Here is a 26880-nt window from a genome sequence, read left to right on the forward strand (position 1 = left end):
TTGACTTCCCAACTTAGAAAGATTATTACACAAAAAATAAGAGAACTACTTGGCCCATATTTTGTAAACAGCTAGTCAGATATCACAGCTAAATTTCTGTGCAAGACCAAGCATGATTTGAAGTATTTTAGTGTTTCATAAACTCGAAAAATATTTTTGTTGAATTATGCCAAACTCGTAGTAAACGAGGTGTAACTCATTGAGTTTTAGATATATCAACATGAAAATTTTACACAAGATAAAATAGAAGTCGTGGAAAAAATAGAAATTGCTAACTCATTTGTTAATATGCGTGGTATTTTGTTAAAATTGAAAAAAATAAAGACCAAATAAACATGTGCCTTTTGATTTCAAAAACCAGTAACTGAAACAGCTTCACCTTTTCAATGAATTTCCAGCGATCCTAAAGATTTTTGCTAGAATTCTACCTTCTAATGTTTTTCAAAATATTTAATGAAATGTGAAAAAATATTAGATTTTTAAATTCCAATAATTTATATATATTTCCACATTTCCTTATTTTGTTTACATATACCGTCGACACTAACATTACAAACAAAAACCATTTTCTGTGTGGTTGTTGTTGAGTTGTATTTGTTGTAGTATTTACTTTACCTTGTTTGATCTACCATGCACATTTTCATAGAAACAGAATTGAGCCATATATGTAATTAATAAACATTTCTGACATTTTATTTTCATAAATTCTTTTTGTTCTAATAATTGATTAATTTTTTTATATTTCTTCTTTACAGGTAAGTTTCCATGTCAATAATGTTGGATTTCCACAAAAACATTTAAGATGGCCATTGTGGGTAAGTGATTATGATGAAAATGGCTGTTGTTATCGCTACATGTATATTTAAATCCTCCCCATTCTAATTGCAAGCGGTCGCCAGAGCCACTAAACGATTAGGAGGAAGGTGGTGGTCACAGCAAATATACACATGTATTTTTATTACAATATAGGCGGTAACAATTAGGTAAAAATATATATGGTTTCTGTAAGCATATACTATTCTGTATCAGACAACATACCTTTACGCACTATTTTCTTCTCAACATACAGTTAGACAACTAAATAAATGTAAAAACTAAAATTGTAATAATGTTCATATTAATTGTTAATTTATGACAACAAATTATGTAAAAACTATGCGGTGCAAATCTGCACAAACAATATTCCTACAAAATATATAAATTTTATTTACGATTTATAACAAATACAGTCAAACATAAGACAAATATATCACTAATTTACTCAAAGAGTGACACATCTCAAAAAATCCAGTTTCGAGAAAAACGCGTTTTAAGTTGGCGATTGAAATTTGGCTTCACAACTTAAAAATATTATTACCCAAAAAATAAAATAACTACTTGGACCATATTTTGGAAACAGCTAGCCTGACATCAGAGCTAAGTTTCTGTGCAAAATCGAGCATGATTTTAAGTGTTTTAGTGCTTCATAAACTCAAAAACCTTTTTTTTGTTGAATTATGTCAAACTAGTTGTAAATGAGCTGTATCTCGATTAGTTTTAGAGATATCGGCATGAAAATTTGACACAAGATAAACTAAAAGTCATAGCAAAAATAGATATTGCTAACTCAGAAAACGCATTTTTTGAGTTATGTCATTTTTGAGTAAATGAGCGATATATTTTGAAAAAAAATACCAAATCTATGGTTTCTTGGAGGAGAATTACCAATTTTTTCCCACTTGTCACTTTCTAAAATTCGAAAGATTTTTTATTGGCTTATACAGAGCTTTGGAATGAACAATTTGTTGTAATTTGTATCCCAGCAAAAAAAAAAAATCATTACCAAAGAAGGGTTTATAGTAATTTTTGGTAGTCGTAACAACTTACAAATCACCCATGAGTGGTGAGCTCTCTATTCCCCGCAGCGTTGATAAGGCTTCTTTCATCTGGTTGATTTGTCCATTCCAAAATGTTTTTTATGCAGGATATTTATCTTTATCCTCTTGGCCTTTTTCCCTCAAATTTACATTTAATTATGCTCGGGATGACAGAATACTTTTCGTTTCTCATTATGTGTCCCATATAGGATATCTTCCTTCTTTTTATGACATCAAGAAGTTGTCGTTAAGTGTTCATTCTTCTCAGGACGTGCGCACGATTTTAGTGAAAAGTTTCGAACTTTTGTGAAGGAGTGAACCGATATGGCTTGTATTTGAACTTAAATTAAGTTTGGACAACATATTACGAAGGCCACATCCAAATTTTGGCCCTCGTAATATTTTGTCCAAACTTAGATCAAATTCGAAGATGGGCCAAATCGGTCCACTCTCTCGGATATCTTACACACAAAAGTTCAACGTTTTTCGAAAAATATGGTAATATAACTTCCAGGCATCCTCCTTTGTATGCATAAAATGATAAAAGACCAGATTTTTCTAGATATGTATACGCTATTTGTGTTTTTCACTCCTTTGTGGCTAAGATAGATTTAAAATTTTTTTTCTTCTCTGTATTAAAATGCATATCGAATGTGTCCTTCAATAATAAAACACACACACTTTGCCTGCAGAACTGCGAAGCCATAATAGACAAATGTTTAACGCCAAATAGAAACAACGATGAATGCGAGCGATTTGAATGTAAAATTAAAGAGATAACCTAAATGATGATGCTATGAGAGATGTAGTCACGTTTTAAGATTTACCCAAGAAGTGTTAGCGGTACTAGTACATAGTACATATTTTTCAAGGTAATAAAACATTTTTAAACCATATATTTTGATTTTTTTACTTGCTATACGACTGCATCGGGAAATCCTGTACAAATAGCATATATCTCTGACTCGGAGACATTTTGCAGGGTAATTTCGTTCATTTAATGATAAAGAGCTGGAAATTTTAAGTTGGTACCCTGACTTGAATCCATCAAAAGAACGAACCTCTCTCCTCCTGTTGAAATATGAACATTTTTAGTGTATCGAACTGGAAAAAAGACAAGTATCACAAATATGTATTATATATCATGAATTTATATATCTATATTCTTTGGAAAAAGGTAATGACCCCTTGAAAACATTTCTTTTTTGATCACTTACTGGTCACACGGAATTTTTCTGATATTGTAATCTTGTCAACTGCTGCCTACTAATCGATCTTTAAAATTTCTCAAATCTTATCGCTTGATAAGGCTTCTATCTTCAATTTGTATTTGAGTCAACACTTGTGTTAAAGATAAGAACTCATGTAATTTCAAACAACATGCCTGCCATGCCTGCCAGTCATTTGGTTATCATTTTCACATGAAAACAGTCATTCCAATGAAGAAATAAAATAAATAATAGCCTATAATTAGAATCGACTCATTAATTAATGAAATTATATTTAGGTGACGATTAAACTTGTTTCACTTGAATGTTATATTCTTCACTTCTTTATATCGGTTCTACACACAGAAAAAAATGGCCTTCCTAACATATGTCCCAAACATATTTTGCAGCAAACATATATTTGTTTGCAAGCTATCCCAAACATAACATATGCTTGGGTCCTGCAAACAAATATATGTTTGGGTGCAAACAAATACAAACCCAAAAGCCACAAAAAAAAAACAAACACATGCATCAGTGGGTGCTTTCTGAGAGCAAGGGAGCTTAAATGTCAATGTGAAACACATTGAAATGTATGCTCACTTGCTCTCAGCAAGCGCTCACTGGTTATTTCTATCGTGTAAACACATTTATAAATGGGGGTGTTTTTATTGAAGGGCATAGAAAAAAGCAAAGCAACAAAGACACATAGGCTCATACAAAATTCCAAGGAAATACATAACACACTTTAATAAAAGAAAAACTGAATGAAATAAATTATAAAATGTCGCACTTTTAAAAAGAAAACAAATATATAGAAACATCGTTGAACGCTTCTTCTTAGTTGTAAAATAAAACACATTTTCATCAAAGTTGAAATCATCAGCGGGAAACCGGCATCTGGAATCAAATGATTATATAATGTAATAAATAGGTACATCCATCCCTGTCGGACTTTTATTAACCAGTTGATAAAATGATTGATAATAGATCGATAATTTTTAAACTGACTAAAAACTGGCTGAAATGTTATCTAGAGATGAACCACTTTGAACAGAAAAAATTTTCGGCAATTGTCCATGTCTAGATAACTTTTCGACCAATATAAAGTTAGTCGAAAAGTTATCTAGAGATTAACCACTCTGAAAACAGAAACATGTACCGTATGCAAAGTATTGGTGTTTGTCGAAGAAATAAGGCACAAATGTATAAATAATTCGCACTTGCTTTTTCTTAATATTCTTCGTATAAATGCAGGATCCAGTTGTAGAATACAGTGTTGATGCACTGAACATATTCGTACATATTACTCATATTATTCTGGAATTAAAAAGGAACACAAAGGAAATATACAAATTTGCCCCTTCTTCTCTCTAACAAAAAAGAGAGAGAGAGACAAAGAGAGGGAGAGAGAGAATATGAAAAGTCAAAAATAAAAAAACACAGAAACAAAAATTGTTTTTTTTTTTCACATTATGTTTTAAACTGACTAAAAATAGGCAAAAAAAGTTAGTTTATTATCAGTCGAAAAGTTATCTGGCGTTGTACAATACTGACTACTCAGGCGCTCATCGCCTTGTAAAATTAGTCAGTTGGCATAAGGCAAAATTATCGATAAAATGCCACTTATGTTTAAAAAAAGCTAGCTTTATGTGAGCTTTAAATCGGCCACAGTCCCTACAGGGATATTTCAAATATACATACATATGTATGTATGTATATAAAAATGTATTGATGTAATTACCAATATTAAATGCGATTTCTTCCTTGTCCAATAAAATATTTCCATTCAGCTTTTTGATTAAATTATAAAATGTATTGGACATTTAATTGACCATAAAGCACAATTTTTTTAAGAAAAGACAAAACACTGATTTATTCACTCACTTTACCGTCTTTATTCAGCGATGTCCTCTAGAACACTGATGAAAAAGACCAGGAATCGATTTTCCTGGCCAAAAACCCCCATTTTATTGTTGTCACCGATTGTTAATTTCTATATGGTATTCGATACTAAACATATTGAAACTAAGGAAACCAAAAATTTTATTCTCGCAAAACGTAATTCTCGCAACTTTCTGGAGAAAGAAATAGCTATTTCTCGGAAACTATAACAGATATTGTTTTCATTGTTTTTTGTTAGGTAGGTAGGATTGTTGCCTTTAAGCATTTACACGAAGTGATCTATTTTATTTTTCCTCAGGGTTTAAATTTTAGCAAAATTCCAAATTTAGTGGAGTAGAACTTTTAGGAAACAGCATGGAACAGAGTTTTGTTTTCACAGAATGATGCCTGAGAGTGTCCTCTTCCAGCCTATATATACTTTTGTACCCGTCCATTCCGCCTGTTGAACACCTTTTTTAAATTTATTGAAATTACATGAGTAAAAATGTGTGATTTTTTTCTCTCCGTTTTTTAATAAATTTTAAATTTTTTGTTTTTATTTTTTGTGTTTTTATGATTTGTTTATTGGTGTCTGACCGTTTTAATCGATTGAAACATATGAAAAACTCAAAAACACTCATATTTTGATAAAAAATGTGAAAAAAAAACTCAAAATTTTTACTTTGACCTTGAATTCCTCTGCAACTGCTAAACCGACATTGACTTTTTATAATGCATCGGAAGGCTGATTGTGTTTTCTGTGAAACAAAAAAGAATTATTAAAATATCTCTATCCGTTCAAAAGTTACAGAGTTTTGACCAGGAAAAAAGATTCTGAACCACTGTGCGTCGTGAAAATGCTGTCGCATGTGGCTCCTGCAATCTTGGGGTAGTTAGTGGTCGAAATTCTGCTACCATCGATCATGACTTATTTGCATATTTCACGTTAGATCAGTCAAATAGGAGTTCAGCCTTTCACAAATGACATCAGGGAAGGTAAATGACGCCAAGAACCTACAATCATCGCCATATGTTATGAATTCAATGCCGTGTGGAGGAGTGGAATACAGAAGAGGTAGAGGTTAAACAGTTCCGTAGATATTACCCCACCTTGCCTCCAACAGCGTTGAGCGTTTGACAGTATCAAAGGCTTTTGATAAGTGGAGAGACAGCAACACCGTCCTATCGCACGGCTTGCTCTGGTTGAGTCCTCGACTAATGTGTGTAGAGATGGCGTGCACCGCTGTTGTCTTGCTATGCTGCTTACGGAACCCACACCGATCGATCGGTGACAGGATAGCTATTTCTGATGCTGGGAAGGAGTAAAGCCTCAAGAGTCTTTGCTCCGGAGACAAAAGTTAAATTAGTCTGTACGATTCTCCTTCCTTACGACTGCTTCAGCATTACCATGGAGATCCATCAGGGCCCAACGCAACATCGTTCATTGCAGGAAGAGATCTAATGCGACATTGTACTCTTCTCTTCGCCCTGTTACTGAAGGGGTGCTTGACAAACTGCCGATTAAAATACATATATTGCAAACCTCCTCGGATCTGTAAGCGTAACGTCTCCAATCGTGACTGAGGTCCTGTCTTCCTTCTTTCCAGGCTTCGTCGAGTGCGATTTAACCGTTGTCCACAATTCCCTTATTCCGGCTCCAGTGGCGCAACTCTTTACATGATTTAGTCTCATGTTCCGCTTATGCTCATCGACCAATCTGTTCACTTCCAGTGTCAGCTCCCAGACTCTGGGCTCCACTGGGGTTGGCTCGAAAAAGCTCATAACGCTCATTTGCTAATCCAGCGGACTCTGCTGAGAAATTTGGTCTCACTTCGGGTATGATCTCACTTCAGGGATATGATTAGTACCGGAATAGTTTCGTTTCTTCCCTACTCCTCGCGAGTCCGAAAGGAGAGAGTACAAACTCAACTGAAATAATTAAAAATTTAGTCTTCGCTGAACTGTCGATAAAGGAGATTGTCGTCGCTTGTTTGAATGATTTTTAGCAAAGCAATAACGCATCGATTAGCAATTTGTGGTTGGATTTGTAGCGATTGAGGAAACTTGGCTTACACTGACTGCAGGTTTTCAGTTAAGAGGAAATCTTCTTTCCAAAGAATTGGCGAAATACGAACGTTCAAATTTCAGATATCAGGATAAAAAGTTAAAGCTATGACCGAAAATAGTGTCGATTCTTATAGAATTTATTGTATTGCTATGTCTTTTTTTCAATCCATAATATCCAAACGCATAATTTTCGATTTTATGTTGAAAATTAAATTAATCGCCTATAAATTCAGTTTAACAATATTTTTAGTTGATTCCGTGTTATGGTACTATTTTTAGACTTTTTTCAAAACTAAACAGAAACAAAGAAAAAAAAACGGAGTAACTACAACTGAATGGGTTTTGGAGAGGGGAATTACATAATATTGGAGTGGTGGTGTTTGCGGCAGAGTCGTTTGTTTTAACACGTCAAATATCAGCAGTAATTGCCACTGTTGTTGTTGTCTGCATTTCATTTGGTTACAGCAATGTTAAGTGAATGTTTTTCGCATTTTTGGTTACAAAAGCTAAGCAACAGCTCGCCTCCGCACTCTTTCTCCTCCACCGCAACAACAGGCTATGCCACCTTAAGTTGCTTATTTTTGTTTTTACTTCATACTTCGCGTAAATTTGAAGTGGCGACATCACCGCATACACCCCTTCTTGCCTAGCCCACCATGTGGACCTGGTGTTGTAAAGTTGTTGTCAGACCCAGAGCACAACAGCACAAACAAAAACAGACGGAATGGTGAAATATTCATGGATGTGGTAAATGGTGGCGCTGCTTGGATGTTGGATAAAATAAAAAAAAACGAAACGAAATGAAATGAAATAAAACGAAAATTGTTGTATAAATAAAATATACATTTTTTAAACATCCGCTTCAAAGAGATGCAAAAAACAAAAACAAAATTATTCGAAATACAAACACTGTTTTTAACTCCTCTACTAAGCCAAGCTTATATGAATGAGGCGTCAGCAGGAGGGAGGAGGGAATAGATGGGACGGTTAGGTAGGAGTAGAGCAACAACAAGAAAATTACGTATGAATTGAGAAACAAGAAACTGCAAAAAATTCAACATTAATACAACAACAAAAATCAACACATACTGAGTTTAAAAAACAACAACAGCAGCAGCAGAAAATATGGAATAAGCAAAAAATTTTAAGCGCAGCGTCATATTGAAGCGATTAACAAAATTTCGTCATTTTAATTCGATTTGCTGCTGCTACGATTTTGGCTTCTTTTTTATTTGATGAAAAGAAAACATTGCACTTCAGAGTGTTGAAGGCGTCTCGATAACCAACAATAACATTGATGAGAGAAGATAAAAGAGGAGGGAAGGCAGAGGTCTGCATTCTGTTATGTTAACCTAGCATAACTTGGCACCATCAAACGCCGACGTAAGGAGCGCCGTTGAGTATGATCGGCCAGCTTACTTTGTTGTCCATTCTCGGTAGGGTGGCAACGCCAAAAGCATGCATTCGCAGCTGTCATAGGAATTGCATTTTCTCGATCTTTCGCAAAAAGACAAGAAACCGGCAACAAGCAAATAAAGATTTGCTAATAAGTACAACCAGTGTTTGAGTACAGCATAGTGAATAGTAGCGGCATTTGGATTGACCAAATTTATTTCCCTTTCGTGGAAATAAATTATGGATAAACTTCAACCTTCATTGGAAAAACCATTTTATTAGGTGAGTTTGTATTTCCTACAAATAATGCTATTTGTCAGGAAATAAAATTAAAGAATTCCTCTTTTCCAGAGATTTCGTCAGCGGCAGAAGTAACGGTGTACAACCGCGTGGTGCACATTGGTTAAATCACAGCCACACGTGTTTGCCTCCATAACCCGCCAACATTGTATACGTTCGAAATCATTGGCACGAATTAAAGTTCATTTTCTGAAGAAATATGGCGCGATTATAAGCTGTGACAAAACCCAATGAAATTTTAGAGGCATATTTCTTTATTATGTCTATGTGCAACCACCCAACACCGGCCTGCTGACGTAAACCAATTTTTACCAAGCCATTGAAAGCTAGAGTTTCCATGATCGTTGGGGCGTACCCCTGCTCCCACCAATGCCATAAATCCACGTTGTTTGCAATCCACCACCACGTATTGGATACTGGAACTAAAGTGTTGTTCAATTGGGAAACCTTTTTTTTGCCCCTGTCGGCCAAGTGCCATGAACATTGCCCGAAACCACTGAATACCCCATGATGAACACGAAATTTCAATATTTTGCAATCGGCTATTGAAAGCAAATCGGAGTGTTTGTTTTTTTTTTTGGAACCATTTGGAATTAATGTCAACTTCAGCGAACGCTTTGGCCAGTCATCAACATTTTTGTTGACCATCAACGTATTCAACCAACTGCAACTACAGTCCTAGTGTCGCCCAGATAAGTCTTGAACGGTCTCGTGAGCCATCAACTTGACATTTGCTCAGAAAACATCATATTGACAACCCATCTGTGGACAACATCACCACCTGCTGTGTCACCTAGCGAGCAGTCCTGTGTGAACATTTCCAGCTGTGTAAAACGAAAGGTTGCCAGTAAGGGTTTGTGTTTCCCGTCAACTGTAAGTAAAGTAAGAACCTGTAGAAGCAGATAGCAGTTGTTTTATCATATTTGGTGCCCATAACCAACCAGTCACAGACCGGGAGGTTTGGGACCACATCTTTACTCGTGTTCGTCGACGGTCAGCCGACTTGTATTTTATTGTTATGGTTTTAATTTATGGAAATTGCTAACTTCTCAACCATATTAATATTTCATACCCCCTTCAATTATATATATAAACCATATATGTTCACATAGTTATATATATTGTTCGTAACGATTTCGTCTGCACGGAATAACGGTTCGTCGTCCGATCCCGTTGTGTTTCATAACCATGAATGTGTCGTGGGCACATGCAACATAATTTTAACAAATCAATTATGCAGCTTTAGAGAAACAAGTTGATTCATTTTTTTTTATAAATTCAATTTCTACGCTCTGGTGTACGCTGAATTATAGCATAACTTTGTCTAATTAGACTTGTGGTTGAAACCTGTTCAAAATTTGTTTTGTTCAATATTCTGGCGTATTCCAAATCATGCAGCGATAGTCCGGTCTATAGTACATCGTCCGAAAAAGGTCCGAATCAAATTCAATTTTTTTATATGGGTTTTTGTGTTTCAAATGTTAGATTCACTAAATTTTAACCCGGCATCTAGTAAACCAGATTAAGATAGTGAATTCTCCAATTATAAATGAAACAACATTGTTTCTCGGTCGTGACGACGGATCCACTCCGGGACATCCTTGAAATATATTTTTTTTTAGTGTTGGATGTTTATGGATTTCCCCTTTAAAATGTAAAACATTTGTTCAAAAACTAATTGAACTTATATATTAAATATTTTTTTTTACTCGGATGTATGTATATAAAACATTATATATATTTATTTATATGTATGTTTTATATCAATAACAATTTAGTAAGGACCAGAGTCCATTTATCCAATATAAATATTTCCGTCATCCTTTGTTTTGAAATTTATTCTTAAATTGTCAATTGTTGATCCCACTTCGTTGAGTCAAAACGAAATTTTTTTTCAAAATTTTTAAAAAGAAAAGAAAACCTACCCATTGAGCTCGATAGGATTTAGGTATCATTTGGTATAAATATTTAGTGCGCATTGGCACCAAGAAATGGGATTAACAAACAAAAATTAAATAATTTTTGTATGTATCCTACTATATTGTACCTTTGATTGTATCTACTCTTTTTATTTTACTTACGGATTTGAATTATAATAGATCTGAATTATAACTTGATCTCTTCCTGAACAAATATATATATTTTTTGTGATTTATGAAATATGAAATGAACATGTTCTAGAAAACTTATTTAAAAAGGATATGTAAGCGGGCGGGTTCAGTCAAGATATATTTTGGGGGTCTTCATGTATTATTGAAGCCCATATGGGGGTTCTCATAGAACCCATGGGAGGGAAAGAAGGGGCCCAACACCACCTAAGGGTACCCATGATAACAACAACAACAACTTGTCAGAACGCAACAACAACAATAACGATTAGTGATGACTTTCTTTGTGACGCAATATTTTTTTTTTTGTACGTAGCCGTATGTGGCGACTGAGTGTAGCCGGTGCACATCAACTAGTCTGGGCCCCCTACCACCTTGGCCAAACCAACCTACAGTTCCACATACGCCCCTGAACGTTACAAAATGGCGCCCAACGTACTGGCCAGGTTCAATCCTGGTGTACCGTAATTTGATTTTTGTTTTTCTTTATTGATTTTGTTTTCCTTCGACTTGAGGTGTTATGGTATAATATGATAACCCTTAATAGCGATTCAAAGCAATCAATTGTAATGACTTTCTTGATTTTCACCTTATAGAAAGGTATTTTATATGTCATTGGAGTATTATACTTATGATAATATCTAATTTGCGATAAAATGTGATACAAATTCTTTATTATTTTTCAAGTCATTTAAGATATATTGTCATTCGCTTTTGACATTTAAGGTCAAGGCAATTAGCGATATCTTGTGTGTCTTGTTGTTGCGTCACACCTTGAAGATCATCAACTGAAAGTTTTAAGAAGATTTATTGCTCTGCAGATATCTGCTAGTATAGATACTTATAGTTGGTTTGCAGTTGAAATCGAATGAATTTCGTAAATGTAAAAGCTATTACATTTATTCTGTTGTTGTTGTTTATAATTATTTATGACTGACCCAAACCTTTTTACATTATCCTTATATATGAACGATAAACTTTTAAAGTTTTTTTTTGACATTATCTGATTTAATTTTCTGAAGAAGAAAATTGGAATCATCCTTGTTGGCATTTCAATTTCTATATTCTTGATTCCTTGCGATTTGCTTTTGACGATTTGAGACTTTACGTTGATTGATTTTGTGAATTTGTTTAAAGCAAATATTTTGACGAAATTGCACTCAAACTTCGTCAGTTTAGTAAACATTGAATTTGGATTCAAAGATTTTTTTTGGAAAAAATGAATTTAGCTTCTGGTGATTTTGATTAGATCAACGTTGAATACAACTTCTACTCAATACCTTTTGACCTACGATTGTTGGAACTTTTTTCCGGGGAACACATTTATTGACGTTAATTGTTGCCCGCTTTATGACTTTGTCGTTTTCTTTCCTTTCTGGCACCCGCATTAGAGAAACTTTTTGCACAAATTTTTATTTCCTGTCTGGGTTGGGAATTAAATGTGAAGCATCGTCGTGGAACCTGGTGAAGCCTTTCGAGATTTCAATTGAGATCTGTGGTGCATTAGCTTTTGTCAGATTTTTCAGGAATTTGTGATAGTAATTTACTATTGACTTTGCTGGATTTTCTGCCGTGGTACTAATTATCATTCTTTTTCCGATTGCGTGAGGCATAGGGTCGTCGCCCTCAAGACATTTGTTTTTCTCTTTTTGATTAAAAGACGGCAGGAGGGGTTTGATAGGCTCAAACTACCGATTGCTAGTTCTTACTTTTAAAATATATAAGCTTTAAGTAGTAATATATTTTTGTTTGTTTTCACGTACACACAGGGTGTACACAGAACTGGACTAACTGTACCCGAAGACTGGTTTTCAGCTCGACTCGAGGTCAACTGAAGTACCTTAAGGTTGTAGGGGCGGTTAGTCTGGAGAGCCTTCGGACGGCAGCGCTCAACCTTGAGTTGGAGCATTTTCCGTAGGACTGGTTGTTGTCTGGTTGTCGATTTCCCAGTGTATCTTTAGAAAGCCGTTCTATGCTTAACTAAAGATACACTGAAGAGACCTCGAGAAACTCTTTGAGGAAATTCTAACCGGCAACAATCACTCCTACGTTTGAACAGTCTACTCCATAGAACAATAGGGGTAGGCGAAGAGGACTGAAGAGCCTATCGAAGTCCTATATATATTTTTTTTTTTCTTCACCAGCTAATACCTTTCTTGTTCTGATTCGAATATTATTCGAATTAATTTTACCCGGACTTACAAACTTTTACCCTGATCTACCACAGCTTAGATAATCTACTGTCTCAATTTATTCTGTTTTTCAGGATTTTTGAGTTTTTTTTTTTCTGCTTAAGAGAAACTTTGCAAGATTTATTGTTTTTTTGGTTCGATCCTTTTTCGAAATACCTGACCTGTTGGAACCATTTAAATTTTCATATTGAGTTTTGTTGCGTATGAGATTTTCTATATTGGACTTTTCGGAACCTTAAGGCAGTAACCGTGATTGACTGTTCATCTATATATCTTTGGTATTTTTGTTGAATTTATGGTATCATACCTACCTTTTTGAAAACCTGTCGGTCATTAGAGAAGACATTTTTGGATTTTGAGCTTTTTATTGAAATTTATTGTTGTACTGAGTAATAAAAGTACATTTTTGGAAAGTTCTTCAATTTTTTTTTGTTGAGATTTGGTTTTGATTTGGACATCATGCAGCCTGCTACAGGGGCCAAGCCAAAAACTTACGGCATTATGACTAGGTCGACAAGTCAAGCAGTGGGAGAAGCTGCTGGAACTGAACCAGGTACCGGATCAGGTATCCCAGCTAGCGCTGATGGCAATGATCCGCCTACACCAAACGAATTTGCAAGTCCACCTACTCTTTCGCAAGTAAATGAGCAACCAAGCACAATTACTAGACCTTCTTTTAGCCCTTTGACTATTCGTGGAAATGATGAAGATCAGGTTGATAGGCTTAGTAGCACAGGAGTTCTTGAGGTAGTTCAGTCCGCCTTAGAGGCCACCCAAGCATCAATGGTTGAAACCATGAAAAAGGATATGCAGAAAGCGGTTGCTGCTGCAGTTCAAGCTGCTTTTTCTCAATCTTCTGTTCCTCCAGTTAATCCTATTAACAGACAAGAACCACATTCCCAAAGCATTGATTGGCCTCATGATTTGCCACCACTACAAACCGATACCAGACATGCAGGTTCGGGTAGTAGAAACCAGGAAGTTCCAAATCGAAATAGGGAAGATTTTAGTAGGCCCAGGTATCCATATCTCAGTAAGTGGGGCATTAAGTTTGATGCTACCCCAAAGACACCAAATGTCGAAGATTTCATCTTTCGAGTAGAAAGGCTTCGAAATAGTTATGGCTGCCCAGAACAAGAATTGGTTGATGAATTTCATCATTTACTGGAAGGCCGTCCTTGTCAGTGGTACTGGGGTCTGATCCGTCAATATCCAAATTTGAACTGGGAGAGTTTAAAGCTGTGTATAGTCAGGGAATTCCAGCGTTTTCAATCAAATCTTGATGTGATGAGGCAGATTATGGACAGGAAGCAGGGTAGGGATGAATCAGCTACTCAATATATAGATGCCATAAATAGTCTGCGTACTCAGTTGAGGGAACCTTTGAAAGATTTTGAAGTTATAGACATCCTCAAAGCTGGATTGAAACCCAAACTTGCCCATTTAACATTTAGTGGCACTTTTTATTCGGTGGAACAATTCCGAAATGAAGTTAGAAAAGCTGAAGAGTTTCTTGTAAGGGAATCGTCGATGAGATTTAGGACAGGCCAACCCCCTCGAATGATAAATGAAATTAACGATTCTGATTTTGATGATTTAGTCCATGATGTTGAGGAGTTGCGTTTACGGCAGAAGCCAACTGGTGTTTCCAAAAATGAGCCTTCACGGTGTTGGAATTGCGGCAGCAATGGCCACATTTTTAAGAATTGTTCTAGTTCTCATCGTTCAGTATTTTGTTTCCGCTGTGGATCACCAGGGGTTACCACTCCACAATGCAATCAATGCAAACAAATTAGTCGTCCTTCTAATGTTTCTAAATCAGAATCCATAGCTACTCAGACTGTGGACTGACTAGGCTTATCTAATGTTTCCACTTCTACAGATCCCATCCTTTCTGATCCATGTAGTGTATTACCCAGACTTTCCGACAATATTGTCAAAACCAAACCTGATTTGACTTTGCCTTTTCATATCCGAATGGCCAATTACTTGAAGACTAGAGAGCGCATTTTCAATTCTGAAATTTCGTGCAAATCTGATGTTTTCGTTTCCAAACGAATTCTTAAAGCTCGCGAGCGGTATAAAGTGAGACGCCTTAAGAGACTTTCTGTTTCTTCTTGCACTTTTTCTGATTCTAAATCCAAAGACCCTCGTCCTTTTCGAGAAGTCTTAGTGAATGGTATGTCTGTATTAGCATTGTTTGATAGTGGAGCAACGGTGACGTGCTTAGGCAATGATTGTTTATCCTTTGTTGACAAATTGAATTTGAAAATTATTCCGGTTTTTAAGTGCAGCGTTGGTACTGCGAGCGGACAGCGTGTATCTTGTGCAGGCAAAGTTAAAGTTCAGCTTAGTTTTAATGGTTTAACCAGATCCATGGAGGTTTACTTGATTCCGGGCCTTGAAAATTTGATGTACTGCGGCGTCGATTTTTGGAAAGAGTTTAGCGTAGCACCCAAACTCATAAGCAGTCTCGAGATCGGTTCTATAGGTGAGGATTCTGATATGCACATTTTATCGGATGATCAGTTAGTCCAGCTTGAGAAAGCTAAAGAGAGTTTTATGGATTTCGAGAAGCATGGTCTTGGGAAGACGCATTTAGAGGAGCACGTGATTGATACCGGGGATGCGGTCCCGATTAAACAGCGTCATTATCCCGTGTCTCCCGCCATAGAATCTCTCATCTATAAAGAACTCGATCGCATGCTGAGTTTGGGGGTTATTGAGCCCAGTACGTCACCGTGGAACTCTCCAGTCACCTTGGTCCGTAGGGGTGAAAAGAATAGGTTGTGCCTAGATGCACGCAAGTTGAATGAGGTCACCATCAAAGACGCGTATCCTCTGCCGTTTATAGACGCATTATTGGGTCGTCTCCAAGACACCTATTTTATTTCGAGTATTGATCTTAAAGACGCCTTTTGGCAGGTGCCCTTATCGGTAGACAGTCGTCCGAAGACCGCGTTTACAGTGCCGGGGAGACCACACTATCAATTTACCGTCATGCCGTTCGGGTTGTGCAATGCAGCCCAACGGTTATGTCGGTTAATGGATAGTGTGATCTCACCGGAACTGAAAAACAAAGTCTTCGTTTATCTTGACGATCTTTTGGTAGTCTCACCCGACTTTGAATCTCATGTGGTACTGCTTCGTCAAGTAGGGGAAATGCTGTCTAGGGCCAATCTCACGATCAACTTGAAAAAGTCAAAATTTTGCAGGCGTCAGTTAAGGTACCTCGGATATATAGTGGGTGAAGGAAAACTTAAGCCGGATCCGTCCAAAATAAATTCGATCACCGACATACCAATCCCCAAAACAGCTCGGGAAGTTAGGCGATTTTTAGGAATGGCTTCATGGTTCAGGCGGTTCATTCAGAACTATGCCGAAATTACAGCACCTCTCACTAGGACTTTAAAGAAAGGCAAACCTTTCTCTTTTGATGATCAGGCGATAGAAGCTTTCAATAAGTTAAAAGTAGCTTTGACTACTAGCCCTGTCCTCCATCATCCGGTGTTTGATAAACGGTTCTACGTCCAGTGTGACGCTTCAAACCTTGGCCTAGGTGCGGTCTTGTACTAACTGGACGCTGTTGGTCTGGAACGTCCCATCGCCTTTCATTCTGCGCAGCTCTCAAAGGCTGAACAGAATTATTGTGTGACGGAGCGGGAGTGTTTGGCAGTCATTAGTGCGATAAAGAAATTTCGCCCTTTTATCGAGATGATGCCATTCACTGTCGTGACGGATCACAGCGCGCTGAAATGGCTGATGGGGCAGAAGGACCTCAGTGGTCGGTTGGCAAGATGGAGTTTAAAGTTGCAATCCTTTAATTTTGATATTCAGCACCGCAAGGGATCACAAAATGTGGTAGCCGATACACTTTCCCGCGTTCACCTGGACGAAATCAATATGTTTGTTGACGAAATGCCTCTTGTAGATTTAGATTCACCCGAATTTAAAGGTGAAGAGTACTCTCAATTGATTAGCATGGTACTCGAAAACCAGGACAGTTTACCGGATTTGAAGGTTAGCGATTCGTTTGTGTATAAAAAGACACTCCCGTCAGATGGTACTCCGGTACATGAAAATTTTATATGGAAACTATGGGTTCCAAGTTCTTTAACCGAATCACTTATTGAAAAGACGCACACTTCTTCGTTAAATGGTCATTGCGGAATTGGACGTACGATCGCGGCACTGAGGCAATATTTTTATTGGCCTAAGATGGCTCAACAAGTCCGAAACTTTATCGACCACTGCATTGTTTGTAAGCAATCGAAAGCTCCGAATCATATTTTAAGACCCAAGATGGGCACCGAAACCGTTACCGATAGGCCGTTTCAAAAGATTTTTATAGATTTTATTGGACCTTTTCCGAGGTCAAGGTTGGGAAACACGTATATCTTTATTGTGTTAGACCACTTGACAAAATTTGTTTTATTGAAACCACTAGCCAAGGCGAACTCGAAAAACGTTATCAAATTTCTGGAATCCGAGGTATTTCACAAATTCGGCGTGCCACTAATTGTTCATTCCGATAACGGAAAGCAATTCACTTCTTCAGAATTTTCTTCATTTGTAAATAAATATGGATGCCGACAGATTAAAAATGCCGTGTATTCGCCACAGGCGAATGCATCGGAACGCGTAAATAGGACGATTATCGCGGCGATCCGAACTTATGTTTCGGAGGACCAGAGAGACTGGGACCGGAATATATCGTCTATCGAGTGTTCTCTGAGGTCCACAATTCACACTTCACTTGGTTGTTCACCTTATTTTTCGTTGTTAGGCACCCATATGATTACGCACGCGAGTAGTTATGAATTAGCACGCCAGCTCGGGGTTTTGGAAGACGGATTGGTTGAGGTAGTCCCGAAACACGATATTTTGAATTTAGTCCGCGAAACGATTAAAACGAAAATTCACGATTCTTTTGAAAAATCTGCTGCACGGTATAACACAAGGACTCGCGACGTCAGTTTCAAACCGGGGCAGGAAATACTTAGGCGCAATTTTGTTTTAAGTGACGCTTCGCGCCATCTTAATTCAAAGTTGTGTCAAAAGTTCGTAAAGTGCAGAGTTGCCAGACAGGTTGGAACATCTCTATATGAAATTGAGGACTTACGCGGTAGGAAGATAGGCGTCTACCATTGCAAGGATTTACAGCACATGGTGCCAACAAAATAGTTGCCCGGCTTTAGTTTTTTATGATTTTTCTGTTCAATTTTGAAATAGGGTCGCGGTTCTTCCCCACCTTCAACATACTTCGGTTAACTTCCCGAATCAGTATGGCTTCGGCAGGCCTATGCCAACATGTTCGGGTTTGTTATGTTAACCGTTTACATTAAAAAAAAAAAACCATTGAAACCGAGCGAATTTCGTAAATGTAAACGCACTATGAGTGTCGGCGTAAGGAACGCCGTTAAAAATATTAGGCAACCGAATTTTTGACATTTCGTTTTTTGAAAGGTGGCAACATTTTAGCAAATGGCTCATTGCAGCCAACTTAATGACCACTTGCAAGAACAAACCACCCGAAGAGAACACGAACACAAGCCGGTCGAAAACAATATTTGCAAACGTAGCGCGAATTGTTCTAAATTATTCTAAAAGGAAAGTTTCATTCCAATTGGAGTTGGAAATTGCTTAAAGTTTTGGAGCCATAAAATATTTTGTGTAAATCAATTTTCATAGCATTGGAAATTAATTATAAAAGGTGAGTTTTTTTTATACTCAATGAGAAAATTCATTTGCACCGAACAAAAAAAGATTTACACAAAACTTTTATCTTCTCTAGAATATCCCGTTGGTTAACGGTACCTCATCGTCATGTATCTATTCTAGGTACACGTTACCAACGTGGGAAAAAAGTGCATGATTAATGCCATTGAAATATTAAAAAAACCATATGGAGCAAAAAACCAACAATCCCGGAACGATCCTTTTAAATTTTTTTGGAAGCATTAGAACATCCTGTCCTAGATTCGATAGTGCCTGATCATAGCCTCGGAAGATTATTGGATTAGCAGAAATGATTTTCTCCGTTCCATCGTCCAAAATTTGTGAGCGCGTAACTGCAACCCCATACCAGGCTGTGTGCTTTGAAGCAATCTGTTGGATAACTTCACCAACCGTCCGCAACATTGTACAATGCTGCCGTTAGAGTTTTGGTTGTAAATTCTTTTTATGTTGCTGTAATCACACAACCTCTCACTATCTATAAAGGCCGCTAACACCTGCGCCAAGTAACAGTTAACTACCGCTCATGATCGCCAGTCTGTCTGCTACAAAGAAATCGAAGACTGCTTATCCTAATTAGCAAACTCTGTGGTAAGCCGTAAATCACCAGGCCTATACACCAGTAAGAGCAACCGGAGTAAGTACTAAAAAAAAATCCAACCAGCTACAAGTGAAGCAGACAAACATCATATTCATTGGTACCCACCACCTTCAGTCATAGACGGGAGGTGTGGGGCCAAGTTTTTTTTACGTGTCCCTCGACGGTCAGCCGAGAATAACCCAGCATTATCCATGAAAACATTCCTGTAATTATTCTGTATAGTGAAACCCAATAAGTAATTTATATCTATGCCCAGTTTATTCGCTCTATTCGGGGTCCTCTATCACGTGCGAAACCTGATGACGTTGCCATAATCTTTCCTAACGGTACTTAACAACACGTGTGTTGTATAACGGATTTTTTGTTTCATTGGGGTTCTAAGTCTTCATACCCACCTGATAGCCTTCCAATTCGGAAGCCTATGAATTAATGATTTGAGACCAGATCAAAATTAGTGGTCAGTGGATTTTAAAATTTTTCCTTTTGCTATTCCAATACTAGAATTTGTACCAATTCAACACCAAATTTTGATCAATTTTAGAATCAGATCGCTTTATATTTCGCAATCAATATCAAATGTGCATACCATTAACATATTGGAATAGAATTGATACAAATTAGTTTGGGAAAGTGAATCAAATCCAAAATAGTAATTCATTCAAATTTGATATTGGATCCAAACGTTTTCCACGATCAAATTCATAGGGAATCTAATTTTGGTAGCAAACAAAATCAAACGTGGACGTTGGCTAAAAACGAATTTCGTGGCATTTTCAATTGAAGTTTGAACATGATATGATATTGGATCTGGACCAGTTTTAATTTTGTGCTTATTTGAAATCGGATCCGGTACCATTTTTCAAATTTGATTTTGTTTCTATCCCGGTGTTGATTTCAGACCAAGCTTCGTTTCAAATCCCAGTTGAATTCGGAATTATATCCTGACATCATTTTAAGATTGGATTTTTATCGAGTTTAAATTTGGTAACCCTTTTAATACTGATTAAATTACCAATTCATGCTTCGGCCAAGTTTTTAATCGAGCCTTATGTAACTTTGAAATCCAATTTTACTTGAATTAAAAATAAGTTCTGGAATACTATTCCTGATTTTGACTTGGTCTTAGATCATTCGACGAAAAACGGGTTGTGATTCTCAGAAAAGAGTAAACTTTGAACTCTGTTGTATAGAAACTTGTTAGATACAGGGTCGCACGTGAAGTGGACCTATCGATTATTAAATTGATAGTAAAGTACATATTTTATATAACAGTCGAATTTTATTCATCATTTTGCCTCATCTCAGATCATTGAATGAATTTACTTGAACTTTCTCATAATTTATTTATGCGAAATACCCATAACCCAAAATGTTACCCTATCCCTTACTATTAAGCGTACACATTTCCGAACGTTATCCCAATTGTAAATAGTTGCCTAAATGTACCCGTAACCCACATTGTTACCCCATCCCATACCTATAAGTTTATACAATTTCGGCGATTTTTTTTATTGTTAATGTTTATCCCAGCTGATTTTTTTTTTGCTTTTTAAATATTGGCTTCAATCTATGAATTACGTCGTCAATCAGTTTATAACCTCCGTTGAGCTCAATAGGTAGGGTTAACTCCTAAAGTACATATATATGAATTTTTATTTGCGAATACTAAATTTTTCTAAATTAGAAGTTGGGATTGACATCCAAGAACCCACATAAATATTTTGCTTGTAATGTTGACAAAGTCAAAGGTCATTAAATTTGTTATGAAATACCTAACTAGTCTTAAGAACCATAAATTTTGATAAGAATATTTTTCTACCTGAATAAATTAATGTTGGATCTCGTATATGCAATTGATCTTTGAGCATCATTATGTTCTAGTTAGATAAACATAAAGGTAACGTAGAAGGTAACAGCCAAGGGAACTTTTGGGAGTCATCATCATTGATGAGGCTCATTGGGGATTTGTGTAGAAATCCATTGGGAGGGTAAGGTAACCCAGCAAACATCTTGGGTACCATCAACAACGACAGCAACTTTAATTCTTTTGAATTTAAATAAGCATTTTTTTGACTTTGTGATTGATAATGAATCAATTTGTTTATGTCTGGTCTGGAGTGGCCAACTGAGCTAGACCGAAATACTTCAATGGCAAGTGCATACCAGCGACACCTAGGTTGGGCGCCATTGTTAAGTAACTAGTTCGGAGTGTAAAGGGGAATGAGGCATACCTAGGTGTCGCTGGTATGCACTTGCCATTGAAGTATTTCGGTCTAGCTCAGTTGGCCACTCCAGACCAGACATAAACAAATTGATTCATTATCAATCACAAAGTCAAAAAAATGCTTATTTAAATTCAAAAGAATTAAAGTTGCTGTCGTTGTTGATGGTACCCAAGATGTTTGCTGGGTTACCTTACCCTCCCAATGGATTTCTACACAAATCCCCAATGAGCCTCATCAATGATGATGACTCCCAAAAGTTCCCTTGGCTGTTACCTTCTACGTTACCTTTATGTTTATCTAACTAGAACATAATGATGCTCAAAGATCAATTGCATATACGAGATCCAACATTAATTTATTCAGGTAGAAAAATATTCTTATCAAAATTTATGGTTCTTAAGACTAGTTAGGTATTTCATAACAAATTTAATGACCTTTGACTTTGTCAACATTACAAGCAAAATATTTATGTGGGTTCTTGGATGTCAATCCCAACTTCTAATTTAGAAAAATTTAGTATTCGCAAATAAAAATTCATATATATGTACTTTAGGAGTTAACCCTACCTATTGAGCTCAACGGAGGTTATAAACTGATTGACGACGTAATTCATAGATTGAAGCCAATATTTAAAAAGCAAAAAAAAAATCAGCTGGGATAAACATTAACAATAAAAAAAATCGCCGAAATTGTATAAACTTATAGGTATGGGATGGGGTAACAATGTGGGTTACGGGTACATTTAGGCAACTATTTACAATTGGGATAACGTTCGGAAATGTGTACGCTTAATAGTAAGGGATAGGGTAACATTTTGGGTTATGGGTATTTCGCATAAATAAATTATGAGAAAGTTCAAGTAAATTCATTCAATGATCTGAGATGAGGCAAAATGATGAATAAAATTCGACTGTTATATAAAATATGTACTTTACTATCAATTTAATAATCGATAGGTCCACTTCACGTGCGACCCTGTATCTAACAAGTTTCTATACAACAGAGTTCAAAGTTTACTCTTTTCTGAGAATCACAACCCGTTTTTCGTCGAATGATCTAAGACCAAGTCAAAATCAGGAATAGTATTCCAGAACTTATTTTTAATTCAAGTAAAATTGGATTTCAAAGTTACATAAGGCTCGATTAAAAACTTGGCCGAAGCATGAATTGGTAATTTAATCAGTATTAAAAGGGTTACCAAATTTAAACTCGATAAAAATCCAATCTTAAAATGATGTCAGGATATAATTCCGAATTCAACTGGGATTTGAAACGAAGCTTGGTCTGAAATCAACACCGGGATAGAAACAAAATCAAATTTGAAAAATGGTACCGGATCCGATTTCAAATAAGCACAAAATTAAAACTGGTCCAGATCCAATATCATATCATGTTCAAACTTCAATTGAAAATGCCACGAAATTCGTTTTTAGCCAACGTCCACGTTTGATTTTGTTTGCTACCAAAATTAGATTCCCTATGAATTTGATCGTGGAAAACGTTTGGATCCAATATCAAATTTGAATGAATTACTATTTTGGATTTGATTCACTTTCCCAAACTAATTTGTATCAATTCTATTCCAATATGTTAATGGTATGCACATTTGATATTGATTGCGAAATATAAAGCGATCTGATTCTAAAATTGATCAAAATTTGGTGTTGAATTGGTACAAATTCTAGTATTGGAATAGCAAAAGGAAAAATTTTAAAATCCACTGACCACTAATTTTGATCTGGTCTCAAATCATTAATTCATAGGCTTCCGAATTGGAAGGCTATCAGGTGGGTATGAAGACTTAGAACCCCAATGAAACAAAAAATCCGTTATACAACACACGTGTTGTTAAGTACCGTTAGGAAAGATTATGGCAACGTCATCAGGTTTCGCACGTGATAGAGGACCCCGAATAGAGCGAATAAACTGGGCATAGATATAAATTACTTATTGGGTTTCACTATACAGAATAATTACAGGAATGTTTTCATGGATAATGCTGGGTTATTCTCGGCTGACCGTCGAGGGACACGTAAAAAAAACTTGGCCCCACACCTCCCGTCTATGACTGAAGGTGGTGGGTACCAATGAATATGATGTTTGTCTGCTTCACTTGTAGCTGGTTGGATTTTTTTTTAGTACTTACTCCGGTTGCTCTTACTGGTGTATAGGCCTGGTGATTTACGGCTTACCACAGAGTTTGCTAATTAGGATAAGCAGTCTTCGATTTCTTTGTAGCAGACAGACTGGCGATCATGAGCGGTAGTTAACTGTTACTTGGCGCAGGTGTTAGCGGCCTTTATAGATAGTGAGAGGTTGTGTGATTACAGCAACATAAAAAGAATTTACAACCAAAACTCTAACGGCAGCATTGTACAATGTTGCGGACGGTTGGTGAAGTTATCCAACAGATTGCTTCAAAGCACACAGCCTGGTATGGGGTTGCAGTTACGCGCTCACAAATTTTGGACGATGGAACGGAGAAAATCATTTCTGCTAATCCAATAATCTTCCGAGGCTATGATCAGGCACTATCGAATCTAGGACAGGATGTTCTAATGCTTCCAAAAAAATTTAAAAGGATCGTTCCGGGATTGTTGGTTTTTTGCTCCATATGGTTTTTTTAATATTTCAATGGCATTAATCATGCACTTTTTTCCCACGTTGGTAACGTGTACCTAGAATAGATACATGACGATGAGGTACCGTTAACCAACGGGATATTCTAGAGAAGATAAAAGTTTTGTGTAAATCTTTTTTTGTTCGGTGCAAATGAATTTTCTCATTGAGTATAAAAAAAACTCACCTTTTATAATTAATTTCCAATGCTATGAAAATTGATTTACACAAAATATTTTATGGCTCCAAAACTTTAAGCAATTTCCAACTCCAATTGGAATGAAACTTTCCTTTTAGAATAATTTAGAACAATTCGCGCTACGTTTGCAAATATTGTTTTCGACCGGCTTGTGTTCGTGTTCTCTTCGGGTGGTTTGTTCTTGCAAGTGGTCATTAAGTTGGCTGCAATGAGCCATTTGCTAAAATGTTGCCACCTTTCAAAAAACGAAATGTCAAAAATTCGGTTGCCTAATATTTTTAACGGCGTTCCTTACGCCGACACTCATAGTGCGTTTACATTTACGAAATTCGCTCGGTTTCAATGGTTTTTTTTTTTTAATGTAAACGGTTAACATAACAATTCAAAGCTCTAAACTTAATTTATTTTATATTAAATTTTATTTATAATCATCACCTCTCTGTCTCTCTTTTTCTGTGACCGCCACTTCAGAATTGTCAGTACGATATTTTCAATATTTTTAGTGTTGTTGATGTTGTTTTGCATTATTCGCTGTGTGATATATTATTTATGAATATCCGGGAGATATTTTTATTCGCCACAATACGAGTATATAGAAATAAATGTCAAATACAAAAACACATCCTTCCCCATTTGAACATGGAAAGATGGATGGCCTGGCCAAGCAATTGTTGCTGTGACATTACGACTATAAAAAGTGAAGTTACCGTTATTACCTGAAGCGAATCAAATCCTGAACTTAGTTCGACACCAATAATAAAGAAGTTATAGATGGAAAAGGGGTGAATTGGATCGGGGTTAAGTTGTGTTGAAAAGAGGGGTGATACAGAAAAAGCCACATATCCGTATGGACATACACTTAAGCCAGCGTATGTCTGTTTGGAGCTATAGATCAGGTTATATTAAGTTATATTACACTGTGCAACATTTTTAAGGTAATCTTGTGCAAACAATGTGAGCTGAGGATTTTTTGAAAGTACAGACCTAAACGACATAAACCTTAGTTGGGTTTTGTTGTGTCAGATCCAGCTCGGATTTTATGGTTCCATCTAAACTTGGTTAAATATTTACTTTTTTAAGCAATTCTGGGCTAAAATTTGAACCAAATTTGTAAATAAGGGCAAGAATAAAATATTTGGAGAAATAATGAACTCGAAATACTACATTTATTGCCTCAAATTTTATAAAATATCGAAAATTTGTATACATTTTGCACCATATCTCCAAAAAAAATTAAATTTTCTTAACGTTTTCTTTTCGAAGAATATATATCGCGTTGTTTTCAGCATATTCTTCAACGACGATTTAATAAATATGTCAATAATATGGTGAAATCCGAAATGCGAGTGTAAACTGTTGGTGTAAACTGTGTTTGAAATGCGTTTTGTACAAAATAAGATGCAAAATACCACTGAAATAACTTGAAGTAAGCATTTTAGAGTTCTACAAGTTTAGGGCTACGATATTGCCAAAGACAGCGAAGCCAAATTCCTAATCGTTTCTGAGATATAAGCCCGAAAAATGCAAAAAAAAAACTGTAGTTTTAGCCCGGTTTAGGGGAGGCCATAAAATTCGAACTGGATCTGCCAGTCTCAATATGTACTTTCAAAAAATGCCTATTAGAAGTTGTTTGCATTTTCAGTGTTGCATAGAGTTATTAATTGCACAATTTTTAAAAACTCTAATTTGGTTGAGTTCTTCTCGTGTCGTGTGTCCTGTAAGGATGCCTGCCAGTCTAATAATGCAAGTTTTACTCATTACTAGTAGGTCCCTTGTTTTGTCCTGGTCTAGGTTTCCCCCATAGGTTTTGTGTTTTTCCTTTCCCTTCTTTATTGCAGAGGGATATTTGGGGAATTTTTTGCCACACGCCTTTAACTCTAGACGCTCCGCTTTTAAAGGCTTAGCATTATCTAGACTTATCGTAGTCTGCTGCCTGGTGTGTCTTGCGAAATAGTTACCTATACCAGGGCATGCAAGGATCCTGGTATCTATATAATGTTTACCGAACCATGATGGATATAGTCGTTAATCGACTTTTTGCACTCCCAGACAGTTTTAGATGTTATTGTCTTGTTTGTTATAGATTTAATAGCTGCATATGATGTTTACAGTGGTTGGCTTTGTATTAGCGTTAAACCAGTTCAGACTTTCTGTAATCGGATGAAGGTTCTTCTTGTAAAGCCGCTATTTCCATGACGATCTGTGCATCGATCTACTTGTCTCTTTTCGGTATTAAAACTTCAAATGGAGTGACTTCACTTGTTTCTTCAGTTATATGGTCTGATCAGTGGGGGTTATACTGAACGTAAATTCATCGAGAGTTTTCTAACTCTCTCCTTTAAGTTTAAACGGCGAAAAGATAAAACTCATGGGCAAATTTTCGTTCAGAATAAGCTCCAATATGATATATTGACTCAGTCGTTGTGACCCGTAACATAAGTTTTGTCCGATCCGTTCGCTCATAGACTTAAGCTTTATAGCTGCCTATAA

General features: G+C 36.4%; 2 protein-coding genes across 2 annotated transcripts in view; both read left to right on the forward strand.

Moving 5' to 3' along the window:
• The window catches only part of Tis11 (Tis11 zinc finger protein), a 129315-nt gene that overhangs the window by 27710 nt on the left and 74725 nt on the right, over nt 1–26880 (forward strand). Inside the window, exon 3 of the mRNA XM_073975428.1 lies at nt 756–815. Within this exon, the coding sequence (XP_073831529.1) occupies nt 756–815 (60 nt within the window). The remainder of the gene's footprint in view (nt 1–755; nt 816–26880) is intronic.
• Nucleotides 8441–15138, forward strand: LOC141399594 (uncharacterized). The gene is made up of 2 exons (XM_073978636.1): nt 8441–8692; nt 8762–15138. Exon 2 carries the CDS (start codon nt 13470–13472, stop codon nt 14859–14861), a length of 1392 nt encoding a protein of 463 aa, XP_073834737.1. The 5' UTR covers nt 8441–8692; nt 8762–13469; the 3' UTR covers nt 14862–15138.

This window comes from Musca autumnalis, unplaced genomic scaffold, assembly GCF_047663935.1.
Source record: "Musca autumnalis isolate F117 unplaced genomic scaffold, ASM4766393v1 scaffold_3, whole genome shotgun sequence".
Classification (NCBI taxonomy): Eukaryota; Metazoa; Arthropoda; class Insecta; order Diptera; family Muscidae; genus Musca; species Musca autumnalis.